Genomic DNA, 24,014 nt, shown 5'->3' on the forward strand with positions numbered 1-24,014 from the left:
TTTGGAGATAGCCTCGTGGAGTAGGTGAATTGTGCGGGAGACGGCAGAACGGGATTGCCCCTGGACCTGTGTGGAGGCGGTGTGAGAGCGGGAATAAAGAATTGCTGTTTGAACCTGATTCTGGTGCCAAGCCGAGACCTTGGCAGTGACAGTCATTGATTCTGCTCATCTTAAACCCAGTGGCCAGTCACCAGATTTACTGGAAAGACACAATTTCCATAAACACAGCACACCAATCCACAAAATGGGGAATCACCTAGTTTACTGGGTGGTGAACTTTCACAATGCCAAAGAAAATGGAATTGATTTGGCACTTCACTTTGTAGAACGCCTTTTGGTGGTGTTATTTGGCTAAAATACTCTTGTGATACAGATGCACATGATGAATTATAAACTAAAATTTCAACCTCTAAAGAATCCCCCCAAAATATGGTAGTGTGGAATGAACCTACATGAATCTTGTAATAATTTCCATATCCCCAAATTGCAAAATAGCAGCAGTTAACATTATGTGCCAACTATTAAGTACTTTAAATTATTGAAATCTGTCATAATCACACTATGAAGAAAGTATGACAGGACAATTATCCTATTTACCATAGATAAAGAAACTGAGGTGCAGAGATAACTTTTCCTCAGGCCATACAGGCTGTTAGGCTCTCAAGTCTGTGCTCTTAAGAGATGATTAACATGGAGTCCTTGACTAGTAATATTTGCTAGTTTTCAAAAAAATTAATCTTTAAATACACTGAAAATTTTGCTTTGTTTACTATTTGTACTTAGACCAATAGGTGAATACTGAACTCTAGGACTGGTTAGAGTCCTAGAATATATGAAAGGGACATTACCTCCAATTTGAGAGGTAAGTGGAGGGTCAAGGCAAACTTCACAGCAGTGGCATTTAAGCCAGGCCTTGACAGATAATTGTGTACTATGTTTACTTAGTAGGAACCTAGTTAATATAACAGATATTAACAAAACTGGAACTCAGACAACATCAGGAAACAGGTCCTAAACAAAATGCATGTTGCACGTTGTGACAATGGGACCTCTTCAGTCAAAATCCAGTTTACTCAGCTTTCTAATTTCAGGTTTGGCTCTTACCTATATTTCTAATACCAACACAGATCAAGGAAGCCAAAACCTAATCTTTTGTCTCCTCTTTTGATAAAAATCTTTTATTGTCATGACTCAGTGTGCAAAAATACAATATCATCTTGTAAAAAAATAAACAAAAAATAGAGCACTCTTACTGTGGATCTAGGTAAAAGTCTAACAAAATTTCCTAACACTTCAGTAACCCTGTTCTCATTATGCTGTAAAGTCAAATTAATGAACTTTGATGATGATATACTTAAACCATCAAAACCAAAAATTAAGGCATAATATAATTCAAAATTCACATGCAGAGAAACAATAATCCAAAGAAAATATAATTACAATATTTTGAAGATGGATTTGTACTTTTTTTTTTTAAGAGAGAGTGAGAGAGGAGAGAGAGAGAAAGAGAGAGAGAGAGAGAGAGAGAGAGAGAGAGAGAGAGAGAGAGAATTTTTAATATTTATTTTTTTTAGTTCTCGGCGGACACAACATCTTTGTTGGTATGTGGTGCTGAGGATCGAACCCGGGCCGCACGCATGCCAGGCAAGCGCGCTACCGCTTGAGCCACATCCCCAGCCCCGGATTTGTACTTTTTAAAATAAAATTCCATACTGGTAAGACTTGGATTGACGATAGCATAAAAGATACAGGATAGTATGTACTGCATATACATAGCATAATATTTTTCTGAGACAGGGATTTGTGGTATATAGGAAGAAGAGCTCACATTCAAGACTTGGGTTTATTAAAAAAAATCTCTTCTGTGCTAGATTCTGGATTTCTACTTTTTTTTTTTTCCCCCAAACTGTATCATAGAGCTTAAAAAATTTGATTATATTAGTTTGGTGACATATTGGTAGAGCTGTTCTGTAAATGCTTCATTAGAAAACTTCTCCTTCACCCTGGCTCTTCCAGCCAGACCCATTGTGGCTTTTAAAGAAGGGTCACGGATGAACTTTTCTATTGCTTCTGAGAAGTGCAAGGGGTCAGGCTCACACAGAAACCCTGTGACACTGTGGATGATGGACTCCAAGGGCCCACCAGAATTAACAGCAATGACTGGGCACTGCATGTACATGGCCTCCACAGGGACAATGCCAAAGTGTTCATTGCTTGGTGTGTAAAGCACACATGTGCAGTTGTGGAGGAGCGAAATTTTTTGTTTGTCTGAGAAGGACCGCAGGAAGGTCACATACCCTCCAAGGTCAGATTGCTGGACCATTTTCTTCAATTCCTGATAGTGTTCCACGTTCTCCAGGACTCTCTCATCATAACCACCTGCCATGATCAGATGAACCCTCTCCCAATCTTGAGATGTCAATCGTGCACGTAGCTGTACTAGGGCTTCTAGTGCCAAAGACAGATTTTTCTTCCTTTCATATCTGTTAATGGAGAGGAACAGGAATTCTTTTTCTTTGGGGACTAGGTCATCAAGTTTTTCAGGAACAGTTGAGTCAAAGCTGGTGACATTCAGAGATGGGTAGAGAACATCAGGGTCTATGTGAGATAAGGACTTGAAGGTTTCCTTAAAAATGGAAGCTGTGAATTGGCTGTTGACCAAGATGCAGTCTGCCATGCCTGTGGTGTATTCCTCTATCCAGTCAATTGGGGCCCTGTATAGCCTTTTAAGAAAAGAATCTCTCCGGGTGAGCAGCAGATCTGGGAAGTGACAGTAAAACAGGATCTTCTTAGGCCGTCTGGCCAGCTTGAACACTGGGATACAGGCAGACACCTAACCAAAGCAAAAATTGACAGCAGATAAAGTGACTGGTCAACTCAGTCTCAACCACAGCAGAAGAACAGACAACCTGCCCTCCCTACCGGTGGGTGGCTCCATGGGCACTTCTGATTTGCTTTGTATCCTCCTTTCTAAGTCCAGTACAATGACTAGTATATAGAAGGGCAGCAGACATTTGCAGAATGTGTGTTAAATATTCAACACTTCAAGTCCAGTGGTTTCCTCCCAGTATCATCCAACAGAAATAAAATAAAAACCCAGTAACATTCAACATTTAAGGATGAAATTGATTTTAATATATTTTAATCATTTCAAAATGTAATAGATTCTAAAAAATATGAACGAAATGCTTGTTTTTCATATTAAATCTTCAAAATCAGGTTTATATTTTATACTTCAGCATATCTCAGTTCAGACTTGCCATGTTCCAAGTGCTCAACAGCCATATGTGGCTACCATGTTGTACAAGGTAGCTGTGGGATCTTTCTCTTCCTAAGGAATTAATAAATGAGCAACAGTAGTTTAGAGCATAGATTCTGGAATCAAGATTGCTAGGGTTTAAATCTCAGTTCTATTAACTGTGTGACCATGATCAAATAATCAACCCCTCTTTGGATTTCAGTTTCTTCTTATGTAACATGGTGACCATCATTAGACAAAAAACTAGTATAGTTTTTGTGATTATAAAATGTACTGATTTTTTATACTTACCAATTTATATTAAGAATTTAATATTCAGAATGTGCTCCATAAATATCAATCAAAATCATTACTGAGAATGAACTACAAACATTACCAGAGATTTTCCTATTGGGTAACCTTTACAAATCACTTAATCCCCCGCTCACTTGAATAACACCTGAAGGAGCTGAGGATATGGCTCAGTTGGTAGAGTGCTTGCCTTGCCTTGCCTTGCATGCACAAGGCCCCGGATTCAGTCCCCAGCACCACAAAACAACAACAAAACAAAACAAAAAAACTAAAACATTTGAAGAAGGTGAGCTTTAGGGATATTGTGCAAATATATACAAACCTGCTTAAAGCAGCAGATACAGAACTTGAATATTCCTACCTCCAAGCCCTCTTTTTTTCTCTACCCAGTATATCTCAACTGGCTGACACATGCAGGTATTTGGAATGTTTGCATTTTTTGAAAAGAAATGACTTCCACATAAGCAAGGATGATCAAAAAAATAATTGAGGAGGCATAATTAAGGAAACAAATGCAAATATGATGCTATTTCCACTTATCAGTTTGGCAAAGATTAAAATGGTTGATGATATTCAATGTGGACAAGAGCACAGAGTAATAGGCTCTATCACAGACTGAGGGAGATTTAAGCCACACAACCTCTTTAGAAAGCAAATTTGATGACCAGTACTGACAATTAAAATGAAGTGCTCTTTGACCTACAACTTTATTTCAAGGAATTCACTCAAAGGATGTTTGCAGAAGTTAAAAAAAAAGGGTAGAAATGTTTACCACAGCACCAGCATCCTTCAACAGAATGCATAAATTATGTTAAATTCAAACAAAAGTGCATTTCCTGCCATTACAAAAAATGAAGTGAATCTCTGTAATGATATCTAAAGATTCTCCAAATAAGAGATTTTTGCTGAAAAAAAGCAAAGTGCTCAATAGTAGGTATGTCATAATTCCAATTATGTACAAATAAGATGTATCTATAAACAGATACACACATACTGGTATAGCCACAACTTTTGGGAGGATACAGGCACTGTTGACTATGGCTACCTTAAGGGACCAGGATGAGGGACCTTTACATTGTATTCTTCAATACTACTTGAAATTTTAGTTTAAAAATTAAAAGTCCTGAAGAAATGTTACTTTTTAAAATGAAAAACTGAGTGTTGGGAAAAAGTCTAGAATAGCCACAGGTAAAGAATTTGGACTTTCCCTCAAAGACCAATAGGGACCCATGTTAAAGTTTTATCAGGGATGTAACGTGTTTAGTTGGGTGTTTTATTTTTAATATGTTTTGAATTTTGAGACGGAATCTTGCTAAGTTGCCCGGCCTGGTCTTGAACACACAAGGCTCCTGCTTCGACCTCCCAGCTTTGTGTTTTAACATCAAAACATTGCTGATGGATTAGGGTGGCCTGGAAGCAGAGTCAAGGAGTATAATGGAAAAGAGGGAAGACAACACACGAGTTAGATGTAAAAGGTGACAGAAGTGGACTGCTAATGTTAATGTGCTTTAGGGCTATTCCCAAGTCCCATCTGTGGCAGAGCGCCTGAAGACCTGGTTAAAATGCAGATTTCTGGCCCCATTTCAGGGCTCCAGGATGAAAGTTTCCTGGAATGTGAGCCCTGCGACATGCAATGACTAGAAAACAGTCTCAATCCCGGTCTACAGGCCAGTTCCGACCTACACTGGGCAGAGATCCTCCCTCTGAGGCCTGCTGGCCTCCTCACCTGGTCGCACACAACCACGTCGAATTCCTCGTCTGCGAGGAACAGCACGTAGAGCGCCAAGAAGATCATGCGCACGTAGGCGCAGACCGCAGCACCGCGGCCGCCCCAGCCCAGGCTGCGCGGCAGCCAGTCCCCAGCGCAGCGCACGGGTAGCTCGCGACTTTCAGCGAAGCAGTGGCCCGGGTCATAGTGTGCTGTCCAGATCTTCACTCTACACCCGCGCGCCTGCAGCGCCAGCGCCGCGTCCAGCACCAGCCGCTCGGCGCCGCCGACGCCCAGATCTGGGTGTAGGAACAGCACCGACGGGCCGGGCCCAGAACTTCCTCCTGGATCCTGCCTCTGCGCCATGGCCCGGAAGCCGGGTCTACACCCCGAGCCCGAAAGAGGGCTTCCCGCAAGCTCCGCCCCGGAACCCGCTGGCCACTGAGGGCTGACTGCGCCCCGCCGCGCGTGCGTCCGTTAGGACACATCAGCACAAATATGTGGTCGCCTAGTAACTGCCGGAGAAAATTTCTCGTCTGACTTGGCTAGAGCCTTCCTGTGGGAGACATTTGTCCCTGTGAAGGAAGCTTTTAACCAAGGAAAGGATACTGACGGTCTGTGCTTTCCACTCAGCCAAGACGCTACAAGTAGGATTTCTACAGGCACAGCGTGGGGCAACCCTAGCGTCCTTGGAGGCAGCGAGGACCCTGCCAGCAGGTTTGGGGGCGGGGCCTGGGCCAATCTCTCTATCCCTGGGTTCTCAACGCGTCCGGCAACTTTCCTGCCGTCTCCTCAGTTCCCTGTCTACCTTCAGCATGGTATGCGGCCCCAGACTTCTCTTTGGTCCCGCCTCTCCCGGGAGTGCTGCCTCTTGCCTTGTGTCTCGCCCTTCCCCCTGGGTTCCCTTGCTTCCCCAAGCTTCGAATGCGGGTGCCGGTCTCGGCGGTGTCAGCCCGCGGACCGGGGTGGGCCCGCGACGTTCACCGTCTGTCTTGTTTTTCTCCTTCTGCAGCCGGGTCCGACCCCCAGTGGCACTAACGTGGGCTCTTCTGGGCGTTCTCCCAGCAAAGCGGTGGCGGCCCGGGCGGCGGGATCCACTGTCCGGCAGAGGTGAGTATCTCCGCGGCCCACCCTCTGGCGGACTTCGGAGCGTTGTGCCCTGAGATTCATTGGATAAGGGGTGGAGACCTTTTGGATAGTAAGACTTACAAGGGCAAGATGAGCCTGAGGTGACCTGACCATTGGGAGGGAGCTCAGTTAGGGGGATGCCACTCTTAAAAAATAAGAACTAAACTGGAATAGGATCTGGGACAACTTTGAAAAAATGAGGTCATTAAGCTAATGTCTGTGAACTTGAGCTTTTGCCCTCACATTTCCATCAGGAGGTCCCCTACACACTTAAGTTTAACATAACTTGGTGGCAAAACTTTCTCCTTTCACTGTAACCGCCTTCCCCCCATAGTATCTTCTTACTTCCGTATGGCACTGCTATGCAGTCATTCACTCAATACCAGAAACTTAAGCATCATTTTTTTCTCATGCTCTCCGTGCAGTCATATAGTAGACTTTAAATCCTGCATGAAAAAATCTTCTCATTAGTTCATTTCTTCTCCATTTCCCGTGTCCTTTCATCTACTTTTGCATTAGTGGCTAACTTTTTTGTCCAAGCCATTTCCATTCCAATCCACCCTCCAGTCCTCTTTACTCTTCTGATTAGTTTCTCTGTTAGTTTTTCCTTGCTGATCATTTAGAAAAGAGCGACAACAAGGATTGGTGGTCTTTCCAGTCTAACCTCTCTCCTCCATCTCTTCTGTAATCTACCATTAGTGAATTTTTTTTTTTTTACTGTTTTTTGAACTGACTAGCTCCTAACTTGGTTTCTTACTCCCAGTTTATATTTATTTTCCCAAACTAGCTTAGTTTATTTCCTTGTGAGACCTCTGACAGTAGGCAGAGTAGCGCTACTATCCCCCCCCCAATACCATTTTGTTTATGTTATTTTAAGACCATTTATGTTTCCATATTTATCTCCTACTTTAGGTTTTGATAGAGCAACTGTTCAAGTCTTCTCTCTCCCCATTTTCTATAAGTCCTAACAAAATGATGAATTAATGAAGGGATCAAGCAACCCTATTGTTTTTGGATTTTTGAAGTAACTAGTAAGGTGGCATCTAGAGAGGAGATGAACTTAGGATCTATGAAAACTCTCCTTAAGGATATGAAGAGGGATGATTAAGATAGAAAATCTAGATTTATGGAAGAAAATCTAAAACTGATGATTTGAAAGTACATGAACTATTTCAACTCAGAACAAGAAATTCTAATAGGCCTGTCAGAAAGAGTATCCTGAAGAGAGAATTGGCAGTACTGAGGCAGGGAACTTTGGCAATTTGAGAGTTTTTAGAGAAAGAGCAAATGTTTAACTCACACATATAAATGTGCTATGTGCATAACTTGTTTACGTAATAAATAAGAATGAAGTAACAAATGAGTGGATAAATGCAACTTCTAAAGTTGTGAAAAAAAAGTTGATGTCATCTTTTAGGTTCAGTATGGTAGGGCTACCATAACTGAGAACATTTTTTTAAAATTTATTTTTTATTTTTAGATGACTATCTTTATTTTGTTTTTATGTGGTGCTGAGGATTGAACCCAGTGCCTCACACATGCTAGGCAAGCACTCTAACTCCAAGCCACAATCCTAGCCCTTGAGAATATTTTTATGTCATTGAAAGACCCTGCAATAGTCTATTCTACAAGTTTGGTCCTGGTTAAGTATTACTTCAAGAATATAATGTAAAAGTATTGGCTAAGAACATAATGTAAAAGTATTGGCTATTCACATTTTGTAAGTCTTTGAGAAAAAGTTGAAGCTAATGGTTAATAATAATGCTGTTATAGTTTGAAGATTTGCATTCTACATGAATGAAGTAATAGAAGTGATGCAGGACTTAAATATTATTGGGCTGGAGTTGGAGTCTTTCCTCTGCTTTATTCAAGGTAAAAGGAACTTTCTGTGAGAATGAAAAGTAACAATAATGCATTAAAAACTGTAGAACTCTGAAGGGGTACACAGTATTCAAGCAGAATTAATGGGATTCAGGAATATTAAGATGGTAGTATATTAAGATGGTCATCAAGTAATTATTAGGGGTCTACTACATGCCAAACACTGTTGTAGCTTGAACGATATATCTGTGAACAAGATAGTCAGGGTTTGTCCTCATGAACCTTGTATACCAGTGTGGCATATTTATTTTGCAAGCCAAATAAATAAGTAACATAATTTTAGGCAGTAAAGGCTATGAAGAAAATAAAGCTGAGTGGGGAATAGAGAGTGTAGGGATAGGGTGGGGGTAGATAGTGTTTTTAGATAGGGTGTTCAGAGTGGTATTTGAGTAGAGAACTGAAAGAAGTAAGGGAGCAAATCATGAGGTGGTCTGGAGAGGAATAGACTTCTAGGTGGAAGGAATGGTTAAAGTATAAAACTGAGGTCAGTGAACTTGGCTTGTTTCTCAAACAGCCAGCAAGTCATTGTGTTAGAACAAAGTGTGTAAATAGGTCTGAAAATCATTTTGTTAGGGTATAGAAGGAGGAAGGCAGTTACAGGCCAGAAAGAATTGATAAAATAGATCTCAAATAGAAATTTAAGAGATTAAAGTGGGCTCTGTTATTAACCTCTGCTTAGTTCCTAGTGATGGAATGAGGTATTTTGACTATATTTTGGTATTTCTAGGGGCCCTGATTTTCAAATATTCTGCTGTGTCCCATGTACCACCAGATGTAAGAAATATTAAAAGAGATTACACTGATTCTGCTGGGGGTGCTGTAATTCCAACTTTGAAGGCAGGAAATTGAGAGAATATTGGCAAGAATGTGGGTCTTAGTCCTGGCTGAGCCAGTGACTTACCATGTTGACAATGGGTTTTACCTTCTAGGTCAAATTTCTCTTTAGGAACAAGGAGGAAAGTTTCAGGTACCTGCAACATGGGTTAAAGGCTGTGTATCTTTGAGTGAAAGCTTTTCAAAGTGCATGTATTATTCCGTTAATTATATTTGTAATTCACAATGAGTTTTTCCATAGAAACAGTTATACAAATAGAGTTGTAAGTGCCTAGTTGACCAAGTAGCCCATAATTAATGTGTCTGAAATATAATTCTCTAGTACATAGACCAAAATTATTGTTTGACACTAATTGCTTTCAGAATTACATCATGAACATAGCTTTTCCTGCTGGAACTCAAACTGGAAGTAGACCTTGGTTTATCCCCTCATCAGTAGAGAAAGCTCCTTGAGCTGTAGACAATGCTTTTTGCATTTAGAGTGTGATGTAAAAGAGGGGTGAGGTGGCCATTAAGACCAGAGTTGAGGAAAGCAAGAGGAATTGGGTTTTCACTTGCATTTCCTCCCAATATACTCTTCCCTTTTTCAAAAATCTAGAACCTGCAGTCCACATCTACTGGAATGGTATTTTAAGGGAGTGTATATTGGGACTTGGTTAATGATGGGGGCAGGGAATAAGACAGAGTTTTCCCTCTCTGCTCTTTATTTCTGCTCACTTAGGACTTCTGAGTTGGTGATAAGTGGGCTGGAAAAGATTCCTTTTGACTTCTCCTTCCACCACTTACTACTTACATCCATATTATACACTAGCACAGGGTGGGGATGAGCAGCTGGGATTGGGATAATGTGTGGATAATTGCTGCGTGGGGTTCCCTAGTGGCTGAGGGGTGACCCCAGAGAGGAGGGAATGGACTCCCTGGGCCTGTTCCTGGTCAGCAGTATCAATGCTGCTTGTCTGCTGTCTGCCAGGGCTGCCTGTCCTGTACCTCATCTTATAAGCCTTGTTCCTTTGGGAGGGACAGTTCTGTATGGGTGTTTTCTCCATTTTTCACATCCTATCTCTCTGTCCAAGATGTATGGTCAGTATATAAAATTGACAAAAACAAATTACAAAGTTTTTTTTCATAAAATAAAATATATTCCATTTTTGGAATCTGGATATAATTGAAGCTTATGCTTTTTCTTCTTTTTTTAGTAAATATAGTAATTTGAATATCTTTTAAAGTAGGATTTTAAGACTGATTATATAGATTTAGGGCATTTTAAAAAACAGAGGTTTATTACTTGATTTCACCAAAATACATGTATACAGAAACTGAAATGCACTGTCCAAATTAGAAGACTGTATATGGTGGACAATGGATGGGTGCTAGGGTCAGAACTGGGTCCACATTCCCTGTTGGCCACCTGCTGGCCGTGTGGTCTTAAGATACTTTGCTTAACCTTCTGAATCTAATTTCCTCATTTTTGAAGTGAGAAATAGTAACTACCTTTTAGGGTTATTGTATACATTACTATGAGACAGGTGCTTACTTCATAGTGGTTATGATCAGGCAGTTAAAGCAGGAATTTAAGTCTTAATAGCAAAAAAATTTTTCTTATTGGTTCTTTAACCACATCATGGTGGCATTTGTTATAATGCTATTAAAAGAATTTCCAAGAAAAGTCTGTTGGTAACATTTTTCTCTTTCACAGGAAAAATGCCAGCTGTGGAACAAGGAGCGCAGGCCGCACGACTTCAGCAGGCACTGGGGGGATGTGGCGATTCTACACAGAAGATTCACCGGGGCTCAAGGTGTAAGTCTTGGGAGCAGACCTTGTGTATCTGTCCAGTGTGGCAGAGTAGAGCAATGCTGTCTGTCTCTGCCACATGTGGCACTTGGCTCCTCACAACAGCTTCGTTTGTGTCAGTTGGGCTCAATTTGGTTTGCTTATTTTTCACTTGGTTGGCCAGGTTAGGACCTGGAATGACATCTCTTCATGGAGTGAGTGAGAGGAGAGGGAGCTCATCATGTAGCTATGTCAGAGTAAGTGATAGGAACAGAGAGAACTGGAGGGGATACTGCTTAATTAGATGATTGCTCTTCAATTTCTTCAGTGTTCTTGCCCCACACCGAGAAGTAGGAGTAACCATTCAAATAGGAATTAGGTGATTTATCAGCATTCTGCTGGAGGCATTCACTGATATTAAGGCCTAATGGAAGTTTTCCCATTATACTACGTTACCAAAAGTCCTCTAGTCACCTTGCCTTTGGTGGATGGTGAGTGGATTTGGAAAGATGAACTAATCACTTGCCAAGTTTTCAGGCTTGGGGAGTGCTCACTAGGTGATGGGAAGTGGGCATCCAGGAGACCATACCTGGCTTTCCTTGCTTGCCAGGGTTTCTGGTACTGTGGCAGACTTAGTCCCAGATCAGGTTTCCTGATGAGTAGGCTCCAGAACACTGCTACTTATAGCTTTTCCCTGACTAAACTCAGTGGGTGAGGAATTGGAATAATAATGGCAAATTTCATTTGCATTGCACTTAGTGCTTTGCAAAGAACTTGAGTATCTACTTTCTGGTTTGATCTGTTCAGCAGTCCTGTGAGGTGGGAGATAATGCCATTTGGAGATGGTAAAGCTCAGGTTTAGAGAGGCAAAGTGACGTGCTGAAGACACAGAAAAAGATGGAACCAGATATTCTGTTAAGTCCCATGCTGTTTACATGTCTGTCTGGTAGAAAAGAGACAAATTGGATTAATTTAATTGGACCAATAGCTTTACTTGGATTATAGATTGTTTATGGGGCTTCCCTAGAATTCTTGATATTTGGTTTAATTCATGTATTGATTTTTCCCTGTTATATTAGAGATTTGAAATATAAGAATATATTTAGGAAATAACTTGGGGAGTTGGGGATATGTGAGTTAGTATCATTCTGACTGACAACCTTTTGGTATGAGTATTTCAGAGAGGAATTTTGAATTCAATAGCTCTTGGGATGTCCAGGGGATTTATTTTAAACTCTTCCTTCTCAAGTGGGTGGAAAACCTGTTTTCCTGTGGGTAAATCTTCCTGTGCTTGCTCTGAGCTCCTTGCTGTGATGCATCCAGGCTTGTGAGTCCTCCTTAGGATTGGTAGACTATTCCTTGATGTCATACCATATTCTTTTCATATCAGAGATAGGTATTTTTGGTGAAAGGACACAATTGGGAATTTTTACCTACAAATCTATATCTTGGAATAGTCAAGCAACATCTTGGAGCTTGTTTTTGGCTCATTCTACGAGTTCAGAGTTATTTCAAGTTAATGTTGACAGCATTTTACGAAAGCTTACCATACGTCAGTGTTGTATGTGTGTTAATGTACTTTATACCTTACCCGTCCTATAAGAGATACTGTGATTGTTTCCACTTTATAGATGAGGAAACTCAGACTTGAAGAAGGTAAGTAATGGGGACCACAGTCACAGCTTGTGAGTGACAGAGCAGGTTTCCAAGCCCTAGCACTTTATTTCTGTGAGCTGTTTCCTCAGCATTATGCCCTGTGGCTGATGCCGCTCCAACATTGCCTTAAAGAAAGTAAGTAAGATCCAGTGAAGCATGAGGATAGTCTCTGTACAGATGCCTTTTTATTTACACCCTTAATTGTATGTATTTTGAAAAACCAAAATAGTAGTGTAGCGAAGACTTTAATCTCTGTACATCATTCATTGTCCAGTCATGTGTCTGTTACTCCTGCTACCTCACTGGGGTTCTTCCATTGCCTTGACGATTATGCAGATTCCTTTTCTATGGTCTTTCTTACTCTCCACTCCCCATTTGTATCTGGAAGATGAAGTGAGACATCTTGAACTCCCCAAAAGTGGTGTGGGCAGGAAGAGACATAGAGGTGGGGGCCTAAAATGCACATTCATAGCTTGTGAAGATCAGGGAGTTCTTTAATGAACCCATGAACAATTCCCAATTGGAAAAACATTCCATTTAGGGAGGGGCTGTGTTAATCAGCTTCTTGTTGCCGTGACCAAAATACCTGACAAGAACGACTCAGAGGAGGAAAAGTTTATTTGGCCTCATAGTTTCAGAGGTCTCAGTCCATGGTGGTTCAACTCCATTCTGGACCCCAGGTGAGGCAGAACAGCATGACAGAAAGGTGTGGTAGAGGAGAGCTGCTCAGTTCATGGTTGGGGGCAGGCCATCGGAAGAGGGCATGGATGGATATAGTTCAGGCCACGCCCCCACCCCAGTGAGCTTCTTCCTTTAATCATGCTCCACCTGTCTGCAATATATGTGGTAGTCGCTTCACAGTTTAATCCATTAAATGGACTAATCCAGTGATAGTTAAATAGCTCTCATAATCTTTTCATTTACCTGTGAACATTCCTCTATTGTCTAACACATAAAGCTTTTTGGGGGATATTAAAGATCCAAACCATAACAGGCAGACGAGTAAAATCTCTTTTCTTCCTACATTAATATATAAATATACATCAGACTCATTGCATGCTGCCTAGAGTGTTTGCTCTTTGAAGATGGGAATGTTGAGATGGCAAAGTGAGCATATGTGTGGAATCAGAACACCTGAGTCTAAGTCTCTCTTGGTCTTTTGGCTGTGTGTTTTTAGGAAGATAATAATCTCTCTGAGCCTTAGTTTTATTTATTTATAAAATGAGATTAATATTTGTATTTCTTTGTCATGAATTTGTTGTACAAATCAAATGGTATCATATATTTAAAAACACTTTTGAATTATATAATGTGATATTCATTTTCGCATATCTGATACATTATAGTAAACAATGAAGTTTGTCTTTAAATAAGTCTTAATTTGAGAAAAGCAGTTTACTTGCCTTTTCCCTCTTGAATGCATCTTAAGTGCTTCCCCCTTCCTCCCGCTTTACTCCTAGGCAATCTTTAGTATTAAATAAAATATTATATTATCACTAAAGTAAGCATGCCTTCTCTTCTTATTTCTAGTGGCCCTGTTCCAGTATTGGTTATGAGTCTTCTGTTCATCGCTTCTGTATTTATGTTGCACATTTGGGGCAAGTATACTCGTTCATAGATTCGGCTCCATCCATCTGTCAACTGAAGAAGAAGGAAAAAACCCAACATATCTTGGACCAAAAGTATAGTGATTTTCTGTTCATGAGAAAGAAATTTTCTGTAAGCTTATTGTTTTACAGGGAACTGAACAAGAATTGATATTGAGGAATCATTTTTTTCTATGACTAATAAACTTTGTAATTCATTTATACTGGAAATCATTGCTGATGCCTCACTGTTAAGGCCTTTATTCTCTTTACCTTTAGATTTATAAGTGAGTATGAAGAAAATTTGTCTTGTGGAGATTGTATTCTTTGTTGGGCTGGCAGTTCCTTATACAACCCTGTAGTCATTCAAATCCAAGATACTTTAATTGGCCTTGTTTTCTTCAAGTTATTTCTGTCCTGGTGATTGTCATTTTGGGTATTCTGCAGTTTGCAAGGAGTGCCTATGACTCCCATGAGGCAGATCTGTGTTCAAAGGCAGCTGGTACAGGGGAACAGTCCTGGAAGTCAGAAATCAGAAATCTTGGATGAAATATTTGCTCATTCTGTTCTTTGTCTCTAAAACCATAGATAATAACTTGCCTCTTCTTTCTTCCAGTTCTTAATTCTGTACAGTACACTTACCTCTTATTTCTAAACCTATTTTAAAGGGATTTATTTGATAAATTAGATTTTATCAAATAAAATTTTGTTTTCACTTTGAGAATTAAAATCCTTTATAATCAGAGTGAGATATTAGCATTTCTACAATGAGTTGATATAATTCAATCCCAAAATAAAAGTTTTTGAAGATTGGCTTAGCATATGCTGCCACATTCTGATTACATATTCAGTTACTGTTAGGCGTGAGGAGTTACCAAGAGTTGCTCAAAGGTAGCATGTTTCAGGAGTCTAGGACTCTAAAGCACAATTTCCAAAGAAGTGGTGGGACCTGTAAAGTACATTATTGTCCAACAAAATCACAAAACAATGAAGAGATATGTTGAAAAACAGACAATTTAAAAATATATTCTTCTCATACATTAAGCCTATTTCTTTCTTTCTTTTTTTTTTGAGACTGAGTCTTGTTATTGTTGATGAGCCTGGTCTTATACTTGCATCTGCCTTCCAGTTAGCTGGGATTAGGGGCATGTGCCACTATGCCAACTAAAGCCAATTTTAAAAATTCTTTGAACAGTTAAATGATATCCAAGTTCTTTAAAAAAATCATAACCACATAATAGTTGTGTGGTCCTACTGTGTCCATAGGACCATAAGTGGCCAAAGTAATTTAAATGATGAAGTATGTATCTTTATAAAACTTTTTTTTTTTTTTTTTTTTGTACTAGGGATTGAACCCAGGGCTTAACCACTGAGCCACATCCCCAACCCATTTGTATATTTTTATTTTGAGTTAGGGTCTCATTGAGTTGCAGAGGGCTTCACTAAGTTGCTGAGGCTGGCTTTGAACTCAGATTCTCCTGCCTTAGCCTCCTCAGCCACTGGGATTACAGGCAGGCAGTACCGCATCTGGCTATAAAACGTTTCTTAGAGCAATATGTTAGTATCTGTGATGTTACAGATCTTAACAAATGACATTTTATTGGGAAATAATTGATGAAAAACTAGTTGCCTTGTATCTTGCAAATTGCTTATTGCACAAAGCAGTTGTCTTCATTTTTGAAATGCAGAGAAAAGTCTTGATTTCATTTAGAATAAATTAAATATCACAGTATCTATAAGGGAATTTTCCCCTGATATTCAGATTGGCAGTACCTAATGATGGTGAAAAGTTATGCCCTTAATTTGGAAAAGAAATTGTGTGTGTGTTTCCCTGGAGGCGGGAATGCTGCAGCCACTTGGGGGCGCTCTTTAGTGGCAAGGACTGCATTGTCTTTGTTGCACTCGTCTGCTTAGCCAGGGTCTCTAGTGAATGGATAGTTGAAAGCCACTGAGTTTTCTGATCCAGTGATTTATAAGAAGATGCTAGTTTTCAGTGGCAGAATGAGGAGATGCTTCATTCAACAGAAGGAGGAGAAAGAAAATTGGGAGTTGGGTGTAGAGATAAGACAACATCTATTATGTCGCTGCTTTTGGCTCAGTGGTACAATGCTAATACCATTACTGAGAATCTTAAGTGTTCAAGCTGTTCTTTTTTTTCCCCCAATTTTTATTGTGGTAAAATACACATAAAATTTACCATCTTACCCATTTTTAAGAGAACAGTTCAGTGGCGTTAGTACATTCATGTTGTGCAGCCATCACCACCATCTACCTCTAAAACTCTTTCTACCTTGCAAAAAGAAAACTTTACGTGTTAAACAATAGCTTCCCTTCCCACAGTCCCTGGTAACCACCACCCCACTTTTTGTTTTTATGATTTTGACTGTGTTTCTTATATGAGTGGAATCACAGTATTTGTCTTTTTGTAGCCTGCTTATTCCACTTAGCATAATATCTTCAAGATTCATCCATGCTGTAGCATATGTCAGGATCCTTTTTTAAGACTAAAAAGTCATTTCATTTCATGTGGAAAGCACATTTTGTGTCTCTTGCTTTTTAAATAGGTGTTTCTAGACTACTGTTTGCTGAGCTCCAGGGAACCATAAGCTAATCATCGTTTTTCCAGAAGCCTAACAGATTAGATGTTTACCTGAGTTAAGGTTATGTTGGCCCAAAGAATGCTCTCCAGCACCCTTCACTATGGGCCATCCTTCTGATCATTTTTGAGTGGATCCACAAGCCAGTAGGTGCTGACTCCAAGTAATTAAACAAAATTGGGAAAGTGAGTTAATTTCTAACTGTGGTTTGGAGAAATGGTGTTAGGGAAAAGGTCCAAAGTTCCTGAGACTAGGGAAGGACAGACAAGGATATCTGGGCTGGAGGAGGCAGCTCTGTGCCTAAAATGCCTGTAACTCCAGTTTTCACACCTTTCCTAGTTTATACTTTAGTTTTTCTCCAGGTGTCAGGAGCCAGGGCTCCCATAGGAAGAATTGGAAAACATTTTGAAATCATGCAAATGTTGGTATCAAGTTGAAAATGTCCACAAAGCTGGCTTCATTGAACAGCAAACATTTGGAACTGTGGAGCTCCTGAATGCATGGAGCCATGTTCTTGTGGGCTCCAGAGCCATTGTCCCTCCCTCCAGTGCTGGGGGAAGAGGGTTCAGGCCAGAGCCAAGTTTGTTTGACTCTTTGGGTGCATTTCTAGGACTTCCAAACTTACTGTACCCCATCTTCTGGACTTAGAAGTGTTTCTGACCTAGGCATACAATTTAACAGTTGCAAGATCCTGGGTGACTTGATTCCTTTCTAGGGTTTATTGTTTTTATGTGTAAATGAGTATGTGGGTGTTAACTTCCACCAAAAAGGAAGATTAGATGAGGAAAAAGAAATAATAGTGCTTTATTAAGTAGCTAATGGTTAAGTGTGTATTTTCAATAATTTTAGAGATAATGGTTGCCCAGGCTGGTCTCAAAGCTCCTGGGCTCAGGTATTCCTACCTCAGTCTCCTGAGTAGTTGGAACTATGGGTGTGTGCACTGTGCGCTGTTTTTTTTTTTTTTTTTTTTTTTTAATTTAGTTAACAGTCAAATGAGGAGTTTTGCTGTTGGCCCCATTTTATACAGAAGTAAACTGAAGTCCAAGCTGCTCAGTTAATAAGTGGAAAAGCTGGGACTTAACTTCACATCTTGGACTTACCCACTAGAGTCACACAGATGGAATTCTGAAGAATTGGGATGTGGGTAAGGGATGGGTGTCACAACACAGACTTTGACAATGGCACTTTAAAAAGTAATACAGTTCAAGGAAATGCCACACTATCATGTGATCTGTTTCAGGCATTAAGTAGCTTTTTAGTGTGAAGGAACTGGCTGTCTAGTTCAGTTCTTCTGTGTTCATTCTGTGGCTCTGTGGTGTGGGGGAAGCATGGTGTTTATTCATTCAGCAAACTTTTGCTGAGGTCTAAGTGCTATTAGTGGGATTTTAGAAGTGACCTGGGAAGGAGGTCTAGCCCATTCTCGAATGCTAAAATCCTGTTCCAACTTGGGACTACCAATTATAAATAACTACGTGATTATGGAGATACCAGAGAGGGAGCCCTTTCAAAGCCCCCCTGCCATTGGTGACATTGAGTAGTTGGGATCGAACTAGTATGTTGGTAGTGTGTGGGCAGTGATGGGAGGGACTGCTGCTGGAAAATCATAACTGTGTGGTCACTTGTTCAACAGAGGAAAGCTCAGGGGTCCTGGGATCCCCTAGCTGGAAGAGGTGAGAGTTCATGGCTCTTCTCCATTGTATCACAGAGGAGAAGGGCCGAGAGAGGGAGCAGCTTACTTGAAATTATATCATGTCTATACCAGAGTAGAGGCCAGAACTAGGCTTCTTTCTTCCTTCCTGGGGGCTTCTTCTCAGTGCTGTGTTGTGAACATTATCTTGAGCCTGGCTGTGGCCAATTGGCCCCCTACATGGTAGGCTACGGGAGCAGATGAACTGGGGGGTTTCCACCGGTGGGCAGTGTTACTCATGGAGAGGAGTTAGGGCCTCAAGGTTAGTAAAAATGAGATGGATTACTTTTGTTAATTTAGGAGGAACTCAACAGGTTCATGAGAATTTAAGGGGAAATAGAATAGGGAGAAGCAGCTGGCAGAACGATGTTTTGAATTTATTCTCTTTTGTTCTTTTATTTATAATCTCTATAAGTCAGTTGTTCCAGGGGTATGGTGTGTACAAAGTTGCGTGCCAAGTAATAGTTCTCTGACAGAAGTGACTAAAATTATGATTTTTACTTATGTTTTTCCACATTGTTATGGGTTAAATTTTGTCCCCCCAAATTCCTGTGTTGAAGTCATAAGCCCTAGTACCTCAGAATGTGACCTAATCTGTCTACAAGATATCTGCAGAGGTAGTCGAATTAAACTGGGCCTCATCCAATAGGACTGGAGCCCTCCTGAGAGGGGCAAGGGTGCACATAAGTAGCCACATCGGGAATGGCAGGTGAATTGGAAGACCGTTATCTATGAGCCAAGGAGCAGCTCTTTCCTCAGAGCCCTCAGAAGGAACCGAACCCACCAGCATCTTGACTTTGGACTTCCAGCCTCCAGAACTGTGAGACAGTGCATGTCTGTTGTTTCAGCCACCCTGTTAGTGGTACTTCATCATGGCAGCCCTAGCAAACTCAGACACAATGTATTAAAAGGGAAGCCCATCAGTTCCCAGCAGTGTTGCTCAAAATCCCCCTCCGCATCTCCTATGCAGCCTCCTAATCTCTGCTCTGAAACTTCTTCCCCACCTTTAGCCTGGATGACTTATTTTTCGAACACCTCTCCTTGAGAAATAAGAAACCAGCATTATCTCTTTCTTTCTCTCAAAGTGACTTTTTGATCATTGATTTTACACATTCTAGTTATCTTCCTCTTGAGAAAGGCGGAACCTGGATCTGAAACACAAGCATTTTGAGTAGATATGGATATATATTTTTTTGCCCCTTTGTAAACAAGCTAGTCTCTGTTGATGTACAAGGTGAATGTTAGTTCTATTTAGATTGTTTTGTCTGGAGATTTGGTCATCTGTTGGTGAAAGGAGAAAAATCCCTTGTTCTGACTTAGAGAACAAGATGGCTTTGGCTGGTCGTCAGAGAATTTGGTATCCTAGCATAGTGGTTGACAAGCATAATGCCACCAGTAGAGTTTGGGCCAGTGAGCACCTGGTGCTGCCAGCCAGGATTTGATGGAAAACAGCAGCCTGGGGAGCCAAGTTAGCACTCATGTTTATTATCCTTGCATCCTAGAAAGATCTCCATTGGTTGTTTGCTGAGGAGAGTTACTATAACTGGCCAGACATTGCTATTTTGGGGAAGTCCTGTTTAAAGGGTTGGCCCTGGTGTCTGAAAATTTGGCATTTGAGCCGTTTAACCAACTGATAAGGCCGATCGACAATGTGGTTTATCCTGGACATCAGCTTTCTTTCTGAGAGTTTGGAATTTTGGCAGCTTCCAGTCTGAAGAGGCCTCTGTGACCAGCCACTAATTAAAAACCTTGGGTTTTGAGTGCCTAGCAGGCTTCCTGGGTGATTGTTGTGCCTTTTTTCACTTCTGGAGAAAGGAACATGCTGGTGTCCCTCACAAGAGGCCAAGGTAGAGGAAGCCTGTGCATGCATTTGTCCACCCCACCTGAGTCCTTTTCCTCCGGTACTCTGTTGGGTGACCTTTCATTGTGATGAGACTTAACTATGAGTACAACTATATACTGAGTCCCGTGAGTCATTCTGGATAATCACTGAACACATAGGTAGTCTTGGGGACCCTGAAACAGTCACAGTATTTTAAACATTAGGTTTAAAATAGGTTCTGTTTGCTCTTTATTGCATATGTTATTTTCTTCAGTTTGACTCCCATTTTCAAGGTTTTAGTTCACGTACACTCTTCTAGACATCTTGACACGCAGTGGTCTCTCTCTCTCTCTAAATCTGTTCAGGTTGCCACCGCGACCTCATTTTATGGATGAGAACACTGAGGCCCACAAAGGTGGAGTGACTCATCCCCCATCATGTGGCTACTGACTACAGTAGTGCTGGGAGCCTGGGCTGTGTGCTTCTAAGTTAAGGTGACAACCATCCTCGTTTTCCTCCTGAACTTGAGGATTTTCCAGGACATGGGACTGGGCTAAATCTGGAACAGTCCTGGGCAAACTGGGACAGTTGCTCATCCTGCTTCAAGTTTACTGTCATTTTAAAAAAATGCTTCATCTAACTGGGTGCTTTTATTCTCCTGCAGAAGGGCTTGTCCTCATTAAGTTTTGTGCGTATTTAGACCCAGATTGGAAGTGCTGGACACCTGGTCTCAAGGACAACAATCTCCAAACCCTTTTCTTGGTGCCAAATGTTTGCCTCTCCAGCCCCGATTGCTTTGCTTGGTGTATTGGCCCTCTCCTCTCCCCCGCAGCCCGCCCTTCCCCGGCTCTGCCCACCACATTTTTCAGCATTACTGGTTTTAATTTCCTTTACCATCCCCTTTGCAAAAACTTCTTTCCTGATTTAATTACTATTTCTCTTAATTCAATTTCATTCTCTTGATTGTCGTTAAACTCCTAAAGTTGTTTCCCCAAAGAATTTAATGGCTGGGCCCTGTGCTGAGAGATTGATTGTTGTCATTTGCCTTCGAACACAGGTGCTTTCTTACTTTGCCTCAATTATCTTTGGGAGGAAGAAAAGTGACCATCCTTCTTCCCAGGGCCTTTCTGAGAATAAATGCTGCTTGGGCTGCCTTGCGAGGGGTGGGGGAAATTTTACTATCTCTAACTTCAGCCTTTGGGAGTAGCCAGAAGATTCCCAGGCTACTCCCAAAGACAGAGAGAGAGGTGGGGCGAGGGAGGGGGAGAGAGGGGGGAAGGAGAGAGACAGCACCAAGCCTCTTGAGTACTTTTTGTACATTATACTCTAACTTCAGCCTTTGGGAGTAGCCAGAGGACCCCAGGCTCCTCAGGTGGGCTCAGGCCGTGAAGGAATCTAGGAACAGTAGCTCCCCTTTGAGGGACAGTGAAGAGGGGCAATGGGCTGACTCTGGTCTCAAGCAGACACGCAGAGACCAGACCATCCTGCTCAGCCAGGGTTCCTAAGGAACCAAGGCTGTGGCTCAAAGGAACAGACACACTCTGGGCCAGCAGTTCCCTTCCCTGCATCATCTCTTTTAGGAAACCCGTTTCTTATCTTCAGGCATCTTTCTTATGTTCCTATGCAGCACTGTTATGACCCCTGTCCTCAAATTGTTACCCTCTGCCCTATCACCCCATATAGACTCCTAAAAATGGTTAGCACAGGAGGAGATAGGACTCCAGGCTGGGGCTCTGGCCACTTCCTGAGATGCGGTTGCTGTAACCCTGCCCCTGTACAGGCAAAGCACCCAGAAAGGTATAAATTGCAGGCTTGGAGTAGGGCTGGGGGCTCAGCCAAGGCCTCAGGCTGTCTTGACAACTCATGAGCTGAGATCTTGTGGCTCAGCTGCCTCTTTACCTCAGTCTCCTTCATGTGGAAAATTGCATCTAATTCCAGACAACATAGAAGGCTGACTTTTATGTGAGTTAAATGAAAGACTTGAAGTGTTTAGTACAGTACTTGGCACATAAAAAACCTTAACTAACCAATATTATTAACACCAAGTAGCATTTGGTCCGAGGTAAATCTGTGAATTTCCAACTTTTAGGACTGAAAAGGAAATTAAAGTCCTTTAGGTCACCCTTTCCTCCCTACCTCCTCCTATTCGATTATAAAAAAGTCCCTTATTCGACCTTTGACCCTGCTTGGATACCTCCTGTGATGGGGAGCTCACTGCTCTGAGGGAATCCCTGCTGTCTTTGGGTCAATTTGTCAGTCAGGAGCTCTGTTGACAGATGTGATGTGTTTAAACTGCTTTCCAGTGACAGGGAACAGGGAGCCTTTCCCTGTGCAGCTGTGGTAGTGCAAGCTGCCAGGGAACAGGATCGTATAATCATTTGTAGGTAATTCAGCAAATAACTGAGCGACATTCTCACAGGTGAGGGTTCCAGACTCCTGACTCTGCTTTGCCAGCTCTTGGGAGTCTGATGCAGCTGAAGATGAGGGTCTGAATGAAGAGGAAGACAGCTAATTTAGGCACGTTTTATAGACAAGGCCTCAAAGATCCCCATGGAACTGTTGAAATCACTCTTTGCCTGGGTTCATGAGGACTCATAAATGATACCTTGTTATGCTCTTTAAATGCCAGCATAAAGAGATTAGTGCTCACAAGGGGCTCCATCCCCATTATTTGGGGGCTGCTTAACTGCATTTATGATGAGGAGGCCCTCGGGTTTTAGCAAACTATCTGATTTGTTTAATAAAATCCTCCTGTGGCCCTGCTGATGTGACTAGCTTCACGTCACCTGCTCTGGTGCTATTGAGGCAGTATCAGAATGAATTTTAAGTTCCCATTATGTCTATTTAATTTTTACTTAAAGAAAATGATTTTCAAAGTTGAACGCAGATTTTCTAAAGTAGATATGCCTAGATACCTAGGTATGAAGAGTTAAAACTGTGCTGTCATATTTATCAACACAAGAATGGGATGATTTAAGGATGGAATTGAAATAGGCAAGTGTGCACTCAGGGCTCATCTGCTTGTAGATCCATATTGTTCCAAGAACTGCAATTTTTGAAACAATGATTCTTACTGTCATGTAGCGTATGCTAATATAGTGTTGAAGTCATTTTCAGTACTGAATAGGTCTTGTCTTATTTTAAGGATATATTTTATGTAAGGGCTTAGATTGGTATAGCAGGATTGGACCTTAAAACTTAATTTGGCGATTTCCTCTCTGATACTTGTGACAAAATTGAGATTCAGAGAGGTTAAGGGATTAGCTCAAGATCATGCAGGTAGTAAATTCAGGGCTGGGATTCAAACCTAGATTTATAAACTTCACTGTGGTGCTTCTTAATCATTTATTAATAATCAAGGAGCCATAATATGCCTATATGTGCTTGGCTGCACACCTGCATGAGACGGAGGAACATCTATGCATAAACCTGCTTATGACAAGGGAATTGGCCATAACATTGGCCATCACTGGCCATTAGGACTCACCTGGTGCATCCAGTGGCCTTAGTGACTGGTCTCTTTCTCCAATCACTGCTGCTCTTGAGTTCCTGCTGTGGCTATGGCACAATAAGAAAAAGGCACACCTTGAACTTGGAACAGCTGATTTTGGAGCCAGCTGCCATTTCACCTGTGTGGCCCTCAGCTTCTTATTTGTAATAGGTCCCTCCTCCCTCTAATCCTTTTCCTTACTGCAGAACTGTCCGAGCGGATACAGATGGTCTTGGTTGAAATCCACCCCGTGTTGCAGGCCAAGCTGCCCTAGCAGTCTGGTATAACAGGGAAAGGAATAGCT

The 24,014-nt window shown here is 41.4% G+C and overlaps 2 protein-coding genes across 2 annotated transcripts; one reads left to right on the top strand and one right to left on the bottom strand.

Annotated features, from left to right (window-relative positions):
- Positions 1-245: 245 nt before the first annotated feature.
- Positions 246-5,693, bottom strand: Alg2 (ALG2 alpha-1,3/1,6-mannosyltransferase). The gene is made up of 2 exons (XM_005326367.5): positions 5,277-5,693; positions 246-2,833 (listed from the first exon to the last, which is right to left on the bottom strand). Exons 1-2 carry the CDS (start codon positions 5,622-5,624, stop codon positions 1,934-1,936), a joined length of 1,248 nt encoding a protein of 415 aa, XP_005326424.4. The 5' UTR covers positions 5,625-5,693; the 3' UTR covers positions 246-1,933.
- A 228-nt stretch (positions 5,694-5,921) lies between these two features.
- On the top strand, positions 5,922-14,345 carry Sec61b (SEC61 translocon subunit beta). The gene is made up of 4 exons (XM_005326315.5): positions 5,922-6,076; positions 6,271-6,368; positions 10,798-10,899; positions 14,059-14,345. Exons 1-4 carry the CDS (start codon positions 6,074-6,076, stop codon positions 14,144-14,146), a joined length of 291 nt encoding a protein of 96 aa, XP_005326372.1. The 5' UTR covers positions 5,922-6,073; the 3' UTR covers positions 14,147-14,345.
- The last annotated feature ends 9,669 nt before the right edge of the window (positions 14,346-24,014 follow it).

This window comes from Ictidomys tridecemlineatus, chromosome 4, assembly GCF_052094955.1.
Source record: "Ictidomys tridecemlineatus isolate mIctTri1 chromosome 4, mIctTri1.hap1, whole genome shotgun sequence".
NCBI lineage: Eukaryota > Metazoa > Chordata > Mammalia > Rodentia > Sciuridae > Ictidomys > Ictidomys tridecemlineatus.

Excerpts from the sequence above, each read along its gene's own strand:
- Alg2 (XM_005326367.5), bottom strand. The coding sequence starts at position 5,624 with ATGGCGCAGAGGCAGGATCCAGGAGGAAGTTCTGGGCCCGGCCCGTCG. Across the intron at positions 2,834-5,276 it reads ACGTGGTTGTGTGCGACCAG|GTGTCTGCCTGTATCCCAGT; the intron begins GTGAGGAGGCCA and ends TGCTTTGGTTAG.
- Sec61b (XM_005326315.5), top strand. Across the intron at positions 6,369-10,797 it reads GGATCCACTGTCCGGCAGAG|GAAAAATGCCAGCTGTGGAA; the intron begins GTGAGTATCTCC and ends TCTCTTTCACAG. Across the intron at positions 10,900-14,058 it reads GATTCACCGGGGCTCAAGGT|TGGCCCTGTTCCAGTATTGG; the intron begins GTAAGTCTTGGG and ends TCTTATTTCTAG.